Source organism: Geotrypetes seraphini, chromosome 12 (genome assembly GCF_902459505.1).
Source record: "Geotrypetes seraphini chromosome 12, aGeoSer1.1, whole genome shotgun sequence".
NCBI classification, from domain to species: Eukaryota; Metazoa; Chordata; class Amphibia; order Gymnophiona; family Dermophiidae; genus Geotrypetes; species Geotrypetes seraphini.
Window position 1 is genome coordinate 109,181,639 of NC_047095.1, and position 15,866 is coordinate 109,197,504.

General features: G+C 42.1%; 1 protein-coding gene across 2 annotated transcripts in view; it reads right to left on the reverse strand.

Moving 5' to 3' along the window:
* LOC117346523 (zinc finger protein 2-like) overlaps positions 1-15,866 on the reverse strand; it is a 49,112-nt gene that overhangs the window by 12,473 nt on the left and 20,773 nt on the right. For both annotated transcript variants that reach the window (XM_033916234.1, XM_033916233.1), the window contains exons 3-5: positions 14,818-14,922; positions 10,527-10,640; positions 7,645-7,746 (exon numbers count right to left, since the gene is read on the reverse strand). In XM_033916234.1, the coding sequence (XP_033772125.1) occupies positions 7,645-7,746; positions 10,527-10,640; positions 14,818-14,922 (321 nt within the window). The remainder of the gene's footprint in view (positions 1-7,644; positions 7,747-10,526; positions 10,641-14,817; positions 14,923-15,866) is intronic.

Sequence of the window (15,866 nt, forward strand, 5' to 3'; positions counted from 1 at the left end):
ATAATCACTAACTAACCTCTCCCCCCTTTTACAAAACTGTAGTATGGTTTTTAGCCACAGCCAGCGCTAAAAAAATGCTCTACAGCAGGGGTGTCTAACCTTTTGGCTTCCCGGGGCCGCACTGGCTGAAAAATTTTTTTCTAGGGCCGCACAAACACTAACACCAGCCAATGAACAAAAAAATGGTTGAGCAGGTCCCAAATCTGCAATCACTAATATAGAAGATGTATATATCTAATAATAAACTTTCATTAAAGGGACACTGTGGAGAGGAACCCAAAAAAGCAGTAATACCCTGACTGAGTGATCCTCCACGTACACCGCTGACATTGAGAGCAGTCACAGGCTTCTGCATCCCCATTCTGATGAGAAAGGATGTGTGCTCCTGGTTCTCCCATTCACTTCGATTACAGCTACGGTGAGCGTCTTCAGAGGTGAGCCTCATCAGAGCTGGGATGCTGAATCAGCTGTCAGCAGCGCACGTGGAGGATCGTTTAATCAGGGTAAATATTACTGCTTTTTTGGGCCTCCCACTTTGAGCTTAGACTCCCTCAAAATGTTTATCTCCCCTGCTGTAGCTAGTAGGGATCCCCAAGCCTCACCAACTGATGGCCACCTCCTCCCCCTCCAACTTCCCAAGTTCTGCAGCTGGCAGCAATATTGCAGAGCTGCTGCCTTCCCTCCTCCCTTCCCCCCCCTTGGCTTTCATGAATGCATGAAAGCAGTGGCAGCTTGAGGATATTGCCATTGGCTGCAAAGCTTGGAGAGTTTGAGTTGCCAGACTGGAGGAAGATGTCTTCAGTTAACAGGGCTTGGGAAACCCCACTAACTCAAGTATTTATAAATTGCACTCAGGCGGGGAGAAACTTTGGTGCCAATCCACTAATTTTGGGCTACAGTCACTCCCCCAAATCAGCTGTATATGACTACACCACTGAATACAAAAATAACTGTGATGCATATATCCCAAAGCTAACATATTCCAGTTAACAAATTCAAAATAAAACAATTTTTTCTACCTTGTTGGCTGGATGTTTTGTTTTTTCATCATCTTGGTCCCAGTTTCTCTTTCTGCTTTTTCTCTTTCCAGTGTCTGCTGTCCATTTTTTTTCTCCTCTTCTGTCGTTCCATTTCCTTCTTATGCCTATCTCTAACGTATTGATTTTTCCCTTTCAGCTTTCTTAACTTTTTCTTTTCTGCCTCTGTCCACTCAAATCTTGCCTTCTTTCTCACCCTTCTTCTTTTTAAATGTTCAGCTACCTCTCAATTCTCCATCTTCTCTGTACCTAGCTCTCCCATTTCCCATCTCACTCCTTTCCCAGCCTCCTATTCCCTTCTACTTACTCCCCATTACCACATTTCTACCACTGTACTCGCTGCTCTCTCACTCGTCATCTCCCTTTTGACCTCACCCACATGGCTCACTACTTTCAGAATCCCCCTCCCTCTCTCCACTGGTCAGGCTATAACTCCCTGTCCCTTTCTTTCCATCCCTAGCATCATCTTATCCCAGCTCTCTTCCCTCCTGTCCTTCCATGGTTCCATCTCTCCTCCTCTATCTCCATGGTCCAACATTTTGCTTCCTCTCTTTTCTGTTTTTCTTCTTCTCTCCCCCCTTGATGCTGAACGATGAAATGGAGAAAAAAAGAGAGATGCTGCTTCTCTCTGCCTTCCATCCTCTGCCTTCCATCCACAGGCCTAACATTTCTCCCTCCCTCCCATCCCTAGATCCAACTTCTCTCCCTTTCTCTTCCCAACTGCCTCCCCCCATCCCTTCTCTCCCCCATCTGCCTGCCTCCCTTTCCCAGGTCCACCATTTCTTCCTTTCTCTTGCCAACAGTTCTCCCTTCAAGTATCTCTTTCCCTCTTCCTCCACACTACCCCAAGTCCAACTTCTCTCCCTTCAGACCATTGCCCACCATCTCTCTCTCTCTCTCTGTCCTCTGTTTCTGGCCCCATAAGCTCTCCCCCAGGCCCAATATGGCACTTCTTTTAATACCCTCCCCCCAAAAAAAACCCCAACAACATCCAGTAGGCTTCCTCGTCCCAGCATGTTCTCCCCATTCTCTTTGCGCCCATGCATCTCTACCTCACTCCACCATGTCCAATAATTCTCTCTCTGTCCCCGTCCCTCCTCTCTCTGCCCAACAGTTCTCCTCTTTCTTTATCTTCCCAATTGCACCATCTCTTTCCCTCTCTCAGACACCCAATTCTCCCTTTCTATTATCTCCCTCACCTCTGCATCTCTTTCCCTCACTCCCTCCATTCTTCCATCTTATGGCTCATGCTTCCCTCTATCTTTCCCTTCATTCTGTGTCCTAAGTTCATGCCCCTCCCTCCTTCCTTCCATCATTTTTCCTAAGTTTGTGCTCCCTCCCTCTCAAGTCTTCTCAAGTCTCACGCCCTCACCCCCTTCTCCCTTCTGGGCCTTTACCTTTTACCTGCTCCCTCCTCCGTCTTGCAGCGTTCACACAAAGCCGCGGGCAGCGGCTCCCATGCGCCTCCCGCAGCTGATCTGGATTGTTCCCTCAACACGCCCATCTCCCTTTCTCCTTTCTAGGCCGCGGGTGTTTACTTTTTTCCTGCTCCCTCCTCCGTCTTGCAGCATTCACTCAAAGCCGCGGGCAGTGGCTCCTACGTGCCTCCTACGGCTGATCTGGAAACGTTCCCTCTGACGTCATGACATCAGAGGGAACGCTTCCAGGTCAGCCGTAGGAGGCACGTAGGAGCTGCTGCCCGCGGCTTTGAGTGAACACTGCAAGACAGAAGAGGGAGCTGGCAAGATGTTAAACAGTTGGGGGCGGCAGAAGAAAAACACCGCATTGTCCTCAAGCGCAAGTGAGGCCGCACAAAATTCATCACGGGGCCGCATGTGGCCCGCGGTCTACGGGTTGGACACTCCTGCTCTACAGTTTTGTAAAAGGGGGGATAAAATAGAAATATGTAGACAAATGTTAAATAAAACCACCAAGACGCTGGACTATGCATAGAATGCAACACCACAGAAACAGCAATGCATATCCCCTAAAGCAAAAAAATAAATAAATTTAAATTTTTTTTCTACCTTTGTCTTGTCTGGTTTCAGCTCTCCTCATCTTCTTGTCACTCTCTTCCTTTCATCTTCTGTCCTTCCGTGCCACTTCCAGAAACTGTATGCCTCCATCTTCCATCTTTCCCTTCACTCCCATTGGTCTAGAATCCATCTTCTTCCATTCCCTCCTCCAATGGTCTGGCATCTCTCTCCTCTCCTCTTCTTCCCATCTCTCTCCCTCTCCCACCCCACACCATGGTCTGGAATTTCACTCTCTCCTCTCCCTTCCCCCCACTTCCATCAGCATCAGCCCCCTTTCTTTCCCTCTAACCCAATTCCATCCAGTATCCTTCCCCCTTTCCCTGCACACCAATTCCATCAGCATCTGCCACTTTCTCTCCCTCCACCACCCTTCTAGGTCAGAGGGGGCCCGCTGAAGAAAGAGAGGACTCGGTGTTTTTTTTTTTTCCTTGGCAACGCAGGCCTCCCGGGAAAGATCGGCAGCGTTGGGCCCTCCCCCTGGAAAAATCGACAGCGCTGAGTGGGCCCCCGGGAGATCAACAACACCGCCCTACCCCGGCATCGCCATCAACCAACGTGAATAAGTGACGTCGGAGGGGGGTGGGCCGGCAGATGCAAAGAGTTGCTGCAAGGTCCCACGATGACTGCGTCTGCCGGTCCAACCCCTCCGACGTCACGTACCTCTTCCCTGAGCAGAACTGGCTCACTAAACCGGTTCCAGACAGATTAGCGTGCATGCATTTTAGCGGCGGATTACCGTGATCTTTTCCGAGTTTTCTAGCAGTCGTTGATATTGCCATGCAAATATAGTACAACGAGGTCATTAATATTAAAATAAGCACTCCAAGCAATTCTCGATAATCGCCGAGTGATTCCCTAACTTCGCTGTGCCACATTTGCAGCCAAAATTTGCCAACAGGTCTGAGCTGTCATTGCCTTACTAAATTGGGCAAAATCAGTTCATGGCTCAGAATCAATAAATTATCATTAAACATAGCAAAATCAAGAGGCATACCATATGTATTGAGTCTAGTCCCATACAAACTGAATCTAAAATTAAACTCCTAGGAGTCATCCTAGACAAAGGCCTCAATTACCATGACCAAATTAGCACAATAACCCAAAAATGTTTCTACAAACTCAGATTAATTTGCTTGATAACATCCCTCCTGGAGCCCCCCTCCATTCACATTCTGATTTATACCCTTATCATTTCACACATTGATGACTGCAATTCTTTAAATCATGGCATAACACAAAAAGAAGTCTGTAGACTACATCTAAGTCAAAATACTGCCATCAAGCTCATACAACAAGGTAGAAATATGACCACGTTACCCCACTACTCCGCGAAGCTCACTGGTTACCGAAATTGCATCGAACAACATAATAACATAAGCAATGCCTCCGCTGGGTCAGACCTGAGGTCCATCGTGCACAGCAGTCCACTCACGCGGCAGCCCAACAGGTTCAGGACCTGGGCAGTAATCCTCTAACTATACCCCTCTATCACCTTTTCCAACAGGAAATTGTCCAATCCTTTCTTGAAACCCAGTACCGTACTCTGCCCTATTATGCCCTCTGGAAGCGCATTCCAGGTGTCCACCACACGTTGAGTGAACATACAAGATACTCCTGCTTGCTTTCAAAATTAAACTCACCAACTCCCCAGCCTTCCTAGATAAATATCTTATCCTGTATGCCACTTCACAGGCTTTAAGATCTACTAATCACAATTTACTAGCTATTCCCCCAATTAAGGAGCTCTTCTATACTCGCAATACTATATTTTCCGCTACAGCCCCTGTACTCTGGAATGCTCTCCAGTCCGACATTCGACTTGAAGAATCCCTCGATAAATTTAAGAGCAAACTTAAAACATTTTTATTCAGGAATGCATATCAAATAGATAAGATCATATCCCCTGCCTACTACACTTAAGTTCAGTGATGAATGAGAATCGCTTTTAAAAAGCGACACCTCCTCCATTGTTTTTCCCCCTCCCTCTCTTACCTTCGATGTATTTTTCATTGCCCCAAACCAGTACCACTCGTACCAAATTTGTCTATGTCTCGTCAGTTACTTATGTTATATTTATGAAATGTCCCCCTTTCTTTTAAAATTATACCTTAATTTTATTATTGTAAACCAACCAGATACTCGCTGGTCGGTTTATCAAATATAGAATAAACTTGGAAACATATATCAAAAAGATAGGTTTTCAGTCTGCTTTTAAACAAGGTAAAGGAAAGGACGTGGATAAGTTCCTGAAGTATAATGAGAATACACATGGAAGCTTTGTGGTGCGGAGTCTGTTCCAGATTCTGGGTGGGATTGTTCTGCAGCAGGAGAACACAAGGAAAGGTTCACATGGCCGTACAGTCAAGGTTAAGTGAGATTTAAGAAAAGATGGGAGAGAAGAACTGAATTTTCCTGTATGGGCACTAGAGAGGATTCAAATCTTTTACGATAAACTGTTGTTTTTTTTTGCTGTTTAATGGTTTATTACATTCTGTTCATTGTTGAATCAAGTACTTTACTATAATGCCATTAATCTAATATTAGAAAAAGTAACAGAGTAGATGATGATGGCTACGCAGAAAGATGTTTCACCACTTAATAAAGGAAGGACCGAAGGTACAGGATATTTTATCAGTGGAGATAAGGGAGCTAGAACAGCAAATTCCTTTAAAGCTATGATTAGAGAGCCTAGCATTAGGGAAATGCAGCAGAGGCATGAGTGGTTATTCTCAAAAATGAGTGGTTATTCTCAAAAATGTAACTCTTCCTCCCTCTCTGATTATTCTAGTCCTCTAAAGTTCTTCTTCATCCTTCCCTCCTCTGGAGTTCCTTTCTACCCTAACTCCTGTTAACCATGTCGAGCTTTGCAAATGTAGAGATGATGCGGTATACAAACCTAAGGTTTAGTTTAGTCAAACTCAGGTAGTTTATTCCAGGCTTAGGGGGCAGCTAGATGAAAGGAATGAAGTCTGGAATTGGCAGTGGAGGAGAAGGGTACAGCTAAAAGCAGCTGATCTGAGGAACGGAGTTCTCTTGGAGGTGTATAAGGAAAGTGAAGAGAGGAGAGATATTGAGGGGCAGCAGAATGAACACACTTGTAGGTCATCAATAGGATCTTGAACTGTATGCGAAGGCGGATAGGGAGCCAGTGAAGTGATTCAAGGAGAGTAGCGAGGTTGGTAGAAGATGAGTCGTGCAGCAGAATTTTGCACAGATTGCAGGGGGGGGAAGATGGCACTGCGGGAGACCAGTTAGAAGTAGATTGCAGTAATCTAGGTGTGAAGTTACAAGAGTGTGGACAAGGGTCCAGGTAGTGTGCTCAGAGAGGAAAGGGCGAAGTTTAGAGATGTTGCAGAGATAGAAGCAACAGGCCTTAGCAGTTTATTGGATGCGAGTAGAAAACGAGAGGTCGGAATCAAAGACAACTCCGAGGTTGCAAGCAGAGGAAACTTAAATGACGACAGTATTATTTACAGAGACAGTGAATGATGGGAGATGAGTAGGAGGAAAGAGGAGTAGCTCAGTCTTGGACATGTTTAGTGTCAGATGACAGCAGGGTATCCAGGCAGCAATGTCAGCCAAATAGTCAGACTTTTTCTTGGACTTTGGGTGACATTTCGGGAGTAGAGAGGTAGATCTGGGGGTCATCAGCATATGTAGATGATGCGGGAAGCCATGGGAGAAGATCAGGGCACCGAGGGAAGAGGTGTAGATAGATGAAAGTAGAGGTCCTAAGACAGAACCCTGTGGTACGCCAGCCACTAGTGGAATAGTAGTAGAAGAGGACCCACCAACACATACACTAAAGGTGCTATGAGAGAGGTAGGAGGCAAACCAGGAGAGGACAGATTTGTGGGATCCAAGCGAGGACGGCGTATCAAGGAGTATGTTGTGTTTAACAGTGTCAAAGGCAGCAGACAGGTCACGAAGGATGAGGATCAAGTATAGGCCCTTAGATCTGGCCATGAACAGGTCACTGCAGACTTTGGTGAGGGCAGTCTCGGTGGAGTGTTGGGGGCAAAAGCCAGATTGTAGAGGATCAAGAATCTGTCAAGATGAAAGGAAGTCAAGGCAGCGACAGAGAACAGCACGCTCAAGTAGAGATTAAACTATTTAAATATAAGGACCCAGACCATGAAGAATTTTGACAAGCCAGCTTAAATTCAATACATACACATAACGGCAACCAGTGAAGAGACAGCAACATAGGAGACACATGTGAATACCACGATTGCCTACAAATTATTCTGGCTAAGGTGTTCTGCAATAGTTGCAATCTCTTGTAGTACCTGTTTATTAAACCCTTATATAGACCAATAACAATAATCCAACTAAGACAAAATCAGCTGTTGAGTCAACGTCGCAAAGCTTTCGACACAAAGCAGGGTTCGTATTGCTCTCAACTTATGCAATGTAAAAAAAATTAATCTTAGATAAACTCTGAATCTGCAAATCGAAAGGCAAAAAAAGAATCTAATGCTATAGCTAATATTTTTGCTGACTTTTTGAACATCATCAACCAAATTACTAGCTTTAATCCAAACTACATTAACTTCTTTGTTTAAATATACCTGTGATAGGCAAGCTTCCTCCTTCATTACACTCCTGGGGCTCACTCCTGAATCCCTCTTGCTGAAACCGAATTAAAATGTCCGGTTTGATACTGGGGGAACCTATTATGGAAAAAAAGGATAGTTTTTATAATATATGTTAGGAAAGTTAACCAGAGTCTACATTAGTGTATGCAAGCTCCGAGTTTTGCTGTGTTATAGGCATTGCATCAGTGAAGTAAGAAAAGAGAACTGCCATTGTGCTGATCGTTATCAAAAATCTTTTCCTTTGATATCATGATCATTTTAATAGAGGAGACAAAAACATCCTGATGAACAGCCACAAGGAAGTATTACGAAGAGTTCTGCCGGCTTTTACAAAGCCATGGTAGAGGTTTTTACCGCAGGCCGGTGAGATAAATCCTCCAATGCTCACAGAATTCCTATGTGTGTCGGAGCATGTACCTCAAACACTTGAACAAGGTCAAAACCAAACCTTGTTGAAGAATAAATAAGTCAGAATTCAATGCAAAATTCTTCATAAACCGCCAAATATATTGGGAGATCTGCACCGAAGCCCAAAAAGGGGGGAGACAGTACTAAACTGTGAATAAATTAAGCAAATTTAATATTGTGCAAAATCCTCAGTTAAACACAACTCAATTTGTCAGGACAATCCCTGTAGAATGAGTTGTAGGCTATTTAAACCCCAAAGGGTTATTTAAGCGGCTTTGTAAAAGGAGCCCTTAAAGGGCCTGATTCTATAGACGACATATAGCAGCACCTAAATTGTAGGCATCACTCCGCACGGTTGTCAATCAACTTGCTAGGCATCCTTTATAGAATCATGCCTAGTGGTGCCTAGGCGTCCTTGTGGAGGCGCCGGTATATTAGGCCAGGGTTGTCCTGGCCCAATTAACCAGTGCCTGACTAGAATGCCTAGCGAAGCTTAGGTCAACCACAACTATTCTCCACCCCCTAACCATGTCTACTTTTCAGGGAGGTGTCATTAGGTTTGGAGGGTGCTTCATCTTAGGCGCCAGACGGATATCTGCGCACAACCTAAAATTATAATTAATATAACGTGTTTCTAAATCGTTTTTGAATGATGTGGTCAATTAAATCAATAAAAATCTATTAAATTGCTTGCAGAATTAAGTTAGGCGTTGCTAGGCATCCATGATAAGGGCGCCTAGCCTAGGTACCATTTATAGAATCAGGCCCAAAGTTGTATGCAGAATACAAATGTGTAAATACTAGGAATTTACTAACTAGTCAATTAAATAAATAAATCCTGATATCTTCCAAAGAAAGTTGATTACAACCAGGCCTAACTTTCACAGTGAATGTTTTCTTACTTTTCAGTTGTGTTGAAGGAGGCAGCTTCGCCGCACATTCAGCTAAGCTGACATTATATATTGAAGTTTGTATAAGACACTGTGGCTCAGATTCTCTAAATGGCGCTGATATCAGCGGCTCCCTAAAAAGTGGCCGCCAATCATGTGTCAATCACACGATGGCGCCATTTAGAGAATCGCGCCTCGGGGAAAGATAGGTGCCCAAAATGTAGGCCATGGTGTTCAAGGCCTACATTTCCGGTACCTATCTTTACCACAAATCATACCTATGTAGGCACTTCACAGTGACTAATGCCACTTCCAGTGTTAGACATGCCTATAATAGCATTAGGGGCCGATAAGAGCCTTCGGAGGTGCGATTCTGGTGCCTTTTTTTTTCTTTTTAGGCACAAAAAACAATGCGGAGAAATGATGTTCCTGAGATGGACTTTTATTAATATTAAAACTTGGCAAACCACATAAAAACCTCTAGGACACAGTCCACCGAAAAGCTTTGAACCCTGGACCCAACACAGTCCGTGTTTTGACAGAAAGTCTTCTTCAGGGGTCCCTATGATAAAGATACGTGGATAAAAATGCCAGTCGGAAATCAACTGATCTGTAAAACCTGTGTGCAGGACAGGGGCTCAGAAAGCCAAGTTGTTTCAAATGACCTTTCTCAATTAACTTAGACATCTGGGTGGGGGTTCTACATATATCTTTGTTCTGCCAAATTCTTGTGTTCTGGCTTTTTGTTTTCGCCTGCTTGAATTATATAAATCCTCGGAATCACATTTTTATGGACATATACCAGCCGATATTCAGCGCTCTTTAGCCAGTAAGGGACAGCTCCTGACTGTCCAAATAGCACAGAGCCAGCTATTTGCTGACATGCAGTAGGAGATAGCCAGCTATCTTTCATTGAATAGCCAGGCCAACAGATAGCCCAGTGACCAGCTATGTCGCACAACAAAACTGGCCTTCTTCAATTCATGGGGATAATACTACTACATAGACACCCTTTCAATATATCTTCAACAAAAATGGCACTAAACAATACTAAAATTATAATAACAAACCAGATGGCCGGTGTGTGTTGGGAGTTCTGAGCACATTCCACATATTCAAATATAAATACACCTGATTTGTTATTATAATTTTAATATTGTTTAGTGCCATTTTTGTTGAAGAAACAACATAACTGGTCACCACCAATATTTAGAAGCTTACCAGCTAAGCAGAAGGCCCCACCTAAAAAACGGTTCTCTCTTTGGTCACTAGGCCAACCAGGCTGCCTCCCGCTGTCTGAATATCGAGGTTCATATACATTTTTGGTAGTTGAGGTTTTTTTCTTATACTGATTAGACAGCGTCACCGTGGAATGGGCTACTGGCATGGTTGGGGTACTAATATTGTTCTGAGGATCTCCACTGTTTATATGGGAGGTCTTAAACCGAATTCTCCATTTAACAGGCAATCGGTTTAAACTTTTCAAAACTGGAGAGACCGGTGAAGAGATTGGGATAGACCTCATAAAAATGTGTCCAGGACAAACGTTATACTTGCCTATTACAGGAGAATGAATCTCTTCAGCCACTTCTGATTCAGGATGATAAATGAAGGGGAAATCTTCCTCTGGTGTTACGCTCAGGGAGAACACAGATGTTACAATTGGAAATTCTGTGGTAAGAAAACAAATAGGTCTAAAAGGCTACATCAAAGACATGTTATTATGTTAGGAAATGGATTTTAATAGGATAATTTCATAAAGTTTTCTTCATATATAAAATGATTTTTTTTTTATAAAACTACGTACGGGTTACATGAGTTAAAATATGAATGGCTTTTTTGGCCCTACTTCTTCCCTTTCTTCTTCAATTACCCAATCTTTGTGCAGTGCATTCTCATTATCCGAATGTGCCGTATTTGCTTATTCGGGCAAAATAAAGTGTAGCGCAGAGGATTTATAATTAGAAAACGGATGGCATAGAAAACAAAGCTCAAATGGTTGCATGTGTGTTTTTGTTATGTTATATAGTGCTTAGATGACAATTCTAGCTGTGAAAACTAAGGCAGACTTGCACGGACTGTGTCCTGCCTATGGCGGTTCGGTTTACGATGGGCTGAAGAGCGTTTCGACAGAAATTCCAGTAATTTGGAATGCAGGACAACGCCGGGCAGACTTTTACAGACCGTGTCGCGCAAATGCCAAGATGGTCTGGATAGGCTGGAGTGGGCTTCGATGGTAACTCCAATAGCTGGAACGTAAGGACAGTGCCGGGCAGACTTCTACAGTCTACGTATGTCCCAGAAATGCCAAAGAAAGACAATTGAATCATGAATTATTATTGAGCGTGACTGCTGGGGAATACTGGATAGACCATTCAGGTCTTTATCTGCCGCCATTTACTATGTTACATTATTGATCACTATGTACTTTGTATTCTTGAAGAAGTCAACAACAATAACAACAAAAAACTGAACCACAGAAGAAAAGGAGAAACAAAATCAAAAACGGCACTGTGGAATTGATGGTTCATGATGTAAAAGTTTATTAATATATAAAATCCAGCAGGTTAAAAAACTATGCAGGCGGTGCAGATAATATAAAGCCTGTAGCCGGTACGGACCCAACAGTCTTATGCTGATACGGACACAAAACGGCCTGTGTTTCGGCTATAGTCGCCTGCTTCAGAGATCTAAGTTTTAAGAGCCACAGTCAGAATTAAAAATTGGATCCAAAATGTCAAGCCTGAGTACACTAACTTCTCAGTGCTCTGCACCGTATCTGGCTTCGCAGAGCATTGAGAAGCTAATGTACTCAAGCTTGACATTTTGGATTCAATGTTTAATACAGATTTGGCTCTTAAAATTTGACTTGACACTTTGGGTCCCCGTTTTAATTAAGATTGTGGCTTTTAAAACTTGGATCCCTGAAGAAGGTGTCTAGAGCCGAAACATAAACCGTGCTGGGCCCACACCAACTTAAGACTGTTTTGGGGTTTTTTTAACTTCTATTATCTTCACTGCCTGCATAGTTTTTATATTGGCTAAATTTTAAGTATTTTTTTTTTTTTTTAATTTTTTATTTATCAAATTTTACATTTTATAAATCAAGTATCCACTTGTACAGAAAGTTGAAGAAAAGCAGGAAAATAATACTCATAGGTAAAATACATAATAATCAAATAAAATAAAAATAAATGTTTAGCTTAAATTCAGCTCAAGTCCTCTAAATTAGATCCAAGAAGGATGAGGCGGACATATTAACAAATGCTAACAAATATCAATTCAAATATTAGGAAAACAAAATCCCTTAGCTGAGGAAGGATATCATTTATTCAATTGCACCTCGCTTGATTTCCCTTCATCCAGTCGAGTTCCTGCCAGAAAGGCTGTCAACTGGAATGGCTCAAAGAATACATATTTCTTCATATGGTACTGTATTACACATTTACAAGGGTGTCGTAGGAAAAAAGTCCCTCCAAGAGATATAACACCTGGCTTCATCAAAAGAAATTCTCGCCTTCTTCTCTGGGTTTCCCGTGCCAAGTCTGGAAACATTAATATTTTTTGTCCAAGAAATTCTTTCATTTTATTTCTAAAGTACAATCTAAGCAACCAGTTTTTATCTGGTGCAAGAGCCACCGTAAGAAGCAATGTTGCCGGAGATGCAAGCTCTCTATCCGAAAGTTTCAAGATTGCTGAAACATTAAGTGGTTGATTGTCCTCCTGTTGTTTAAGTGGTAATTTAGTAGTTTTCATTGGTAGGTAGTATACTTGAGTAAATGGTGGTAATGTATCCTCTGGAATACCCAAAATCTCTACCATATAACGTTTCAACATATCTCTAGGTGTCATCGAGGCTATCTTAGGAAAATTAATCAGGCGGAGATTATTATTACGAGAAAAGTTCTCCAAAGTTTCCAATTTTCTACGCAAACTTGTGTTATCTTTTACCATTGCTTCACTAAGCTGTTTTGATGCTTTTAACTCCTGTTGTATATTCACAATAGAGTTCTTGGATTCATCAATTTCAACTTTTATATTTTTTATCTCAGTTTCTTGAAGAGTACTCTTAAATTTTAAGTATTAATAAACTTTTACATCAAGAACATCAATTCCACAGTGCCATTTTGGTTTTGGTTTCTCCTTTTCTTCTATGGATCGGAATGGTACAGTTTAGGGGGTGAAGAACTTAAGTGCACGACAGAAGAGCGGGACTTGGGTGTGATTGTATGTGATGATCTTAAGGTGGCCAAACAGGTTGAAAAGGTGATGGCGAAAGCTAGAAGGATGCTAGATTGCATAGGGAGAGGAATGGCCAGTAGGAAAACAGAGGTATTGATGCCTATGTATAAGACTCTGGTGAGACCTCATTTAGAATATTATGTATAATTCTGGAGGCCGCACCTTCAAAAAGATATAAAAAGGATGGAGTCGGTCCAGAGGAAGGCTACTAAAAAGATGCGTGGTCTTCATCATAAGGCGTATGGGGACAGACTTAAAGATCTCAATCTGTATACTTTGGAGGAAAGGCGGAAGAGGGGAGATATGATAAGAGACGTTTAAATACCTACGTAATGTAAATGCGCATGAGTCGAGTCTCTTTCATTTGAAAGGAAACTCTGCAATGAGAGGGCTTAGGATGAAGTTAAGAGGTGATAGGCTCAGGAGTAATCTAAGGAAACACTTTTTTACAGAAAGAGTGGTAGATGTGTGGAACAGTCTCCCGGAAGAGGTGGTGGAGACACAGACTGTGTCTGAATTCAAGAGGGCCTGGGATAGGCACGTGGGATCTCTCGGAGAGAGAAAGAGATAATGGTTACTGCGGATGGGCAAACTAGATGGGCCATTTGGCCTTTATCTGCCATCATGTTTCTATCAATTCCACAATGCCGTTTTTATTTGTATTTTTGCAAAATTCAATAAAAATCATATTAAATAAAAGTATACATGGTGTCAAGGCAGGCATTTGTATGCAACTTGTAAGCATGTGTGTTCTCGGAGAGAGCAAAGTTGGAATTGTGATTTACTTGTGTAGTTTATGAAGTACACTTGCACACACACATTTTACATCATAAGAACATAAGAATAGCCATACTGGGTTGGACCACTGCTCCATCTAGCCCAGTTTCCTGTTTCCACAATGGCCAATCCAAGTCACAAGTACCTGGCAGAAAGCCAAATAGTAGCAACATTCCATGCTGCCAATCCCAGGGCAAGTAGTGGCTTCCCCCATGTCTGTCTCAATAACAGACTATGAACTTTATCTCCAGGAATCTGCCCGAACTTTATCTCCAGGAATCTGCCCAAACTTTTTTTAAACCCAGCTATGCTAACCACTCTTACAACATCCTCTGGCAAGAAGTTCCAGAGCTTAACTATTCATTTCATATGTAAATGGCCACAGATTCAATAAAGGTGTAATTTCTGCTGCTATTTATTATTCATTCAATTTTCTATACCGTTCTCCCAAGGGAGCTCAGAACGGTTTACATTAATTTATTCAGGTACTCAAAACATTTTTCCCTGTCTGTCATGGTGGGGCAATGGGGGGGGATTAAGTAACTTGGCGAAGGTCACAAGGAGCAGCGTAGGTTTGAACCTACAATCTCAGGGTGCTGAGGCTGTAACGCTAACCACCGCTCCACACTCTCCCCTTTTCTCCAAATAGTTTATAAAGACACATAAACATCTTTCTCTCTTTATAAAATGGGCTAGAAATAAAGTAGAGTCCTACATAAACGTCACACATAAGCAACCTGTTATACCTGTTTTCAAATATTTGGTGTTAATGATTCATCTCTTGTGATTGGACGGCATAAAGCCTTTCAGATCTCAAACGTGTACTTACTCATGATGGAATCCTTCATGTCTTCCCGCTCATAGCATTGAGTGAAATGTTTCTCATCTTCCTTTTTAATCTTGAATATAACATCAGGGTTAACAATAGAATAACCTGTCAATGAAACCAGCAAAACTGCATTTGAAACATTTGTTCTTGTAAAGTCCTCGACGGTCTCATCCATGTCCTGTTCTAGGTAAGAGTTGGCAAGCGGGACATTCAGCGGCATTAAGCAGACAGTTATTATGGCATGGTTGATTAAGGGGAAGGTATCCAATGAGGAGTGAGGGTGGTTCTAATGTAACATAAAGCTCACTTCTATACCGCAATACTGTTTAAGTTCTAGGTGGTTTACAAAATACAAATAATAGGTACAATAGATGGAATACTCCAATTACCCAAAGGATCTAGTGAACAAATATGTTTTTTAAATGTCGTCTGAATTGATGGTAAGTGTTAAGAGGACATAACTAAATGATTCAAATCCTAATGTGTGTTTAGCCCTAATAAAGTTTGATATTGAAAAGTCGACTTCCTATATTAGAAGTGTTCAGCATTCGAAGACTAGTAGTAGCTTCTTGTAGTAAGCTATTTTTTGTTAATCGTTATAGTTTTGGATTTAATTTTTTTGGATGTTTTAAATAAATTATATAATAGTCTTTTTTTTTGCCACGTGCACTAGCTGGAGCCCAGTTTCCCTGACGCAGCAGTCGCTGTACTGTGACATGCTGGCCACCATCGGAAGTGGAGAATGCCTGGGACTTGTTTGCTGCTGATTTAAACATGATAAGCTAAGTAAAAAAAATTTTGTTTGATGTAAAGTTGAGAACGACTGTATATTTTTCAGGACGTTTTTATACCAAAGATTATAAGTTAGCCATTCAGCAGAAGCGTGCTAACTGCAAATTTTGGGCTTATGAGGTTTTTTTCCTCCTGACTGTTAGGTCTACTAAGACTGAAGTAATTTCGGACACAATTGAATGAAGTTGGTTTGTTGCGAGTTGTATTAACAGGATAAGTGTCACTGAACATGTCCTTTGGAAGCTTCAGCATTACCT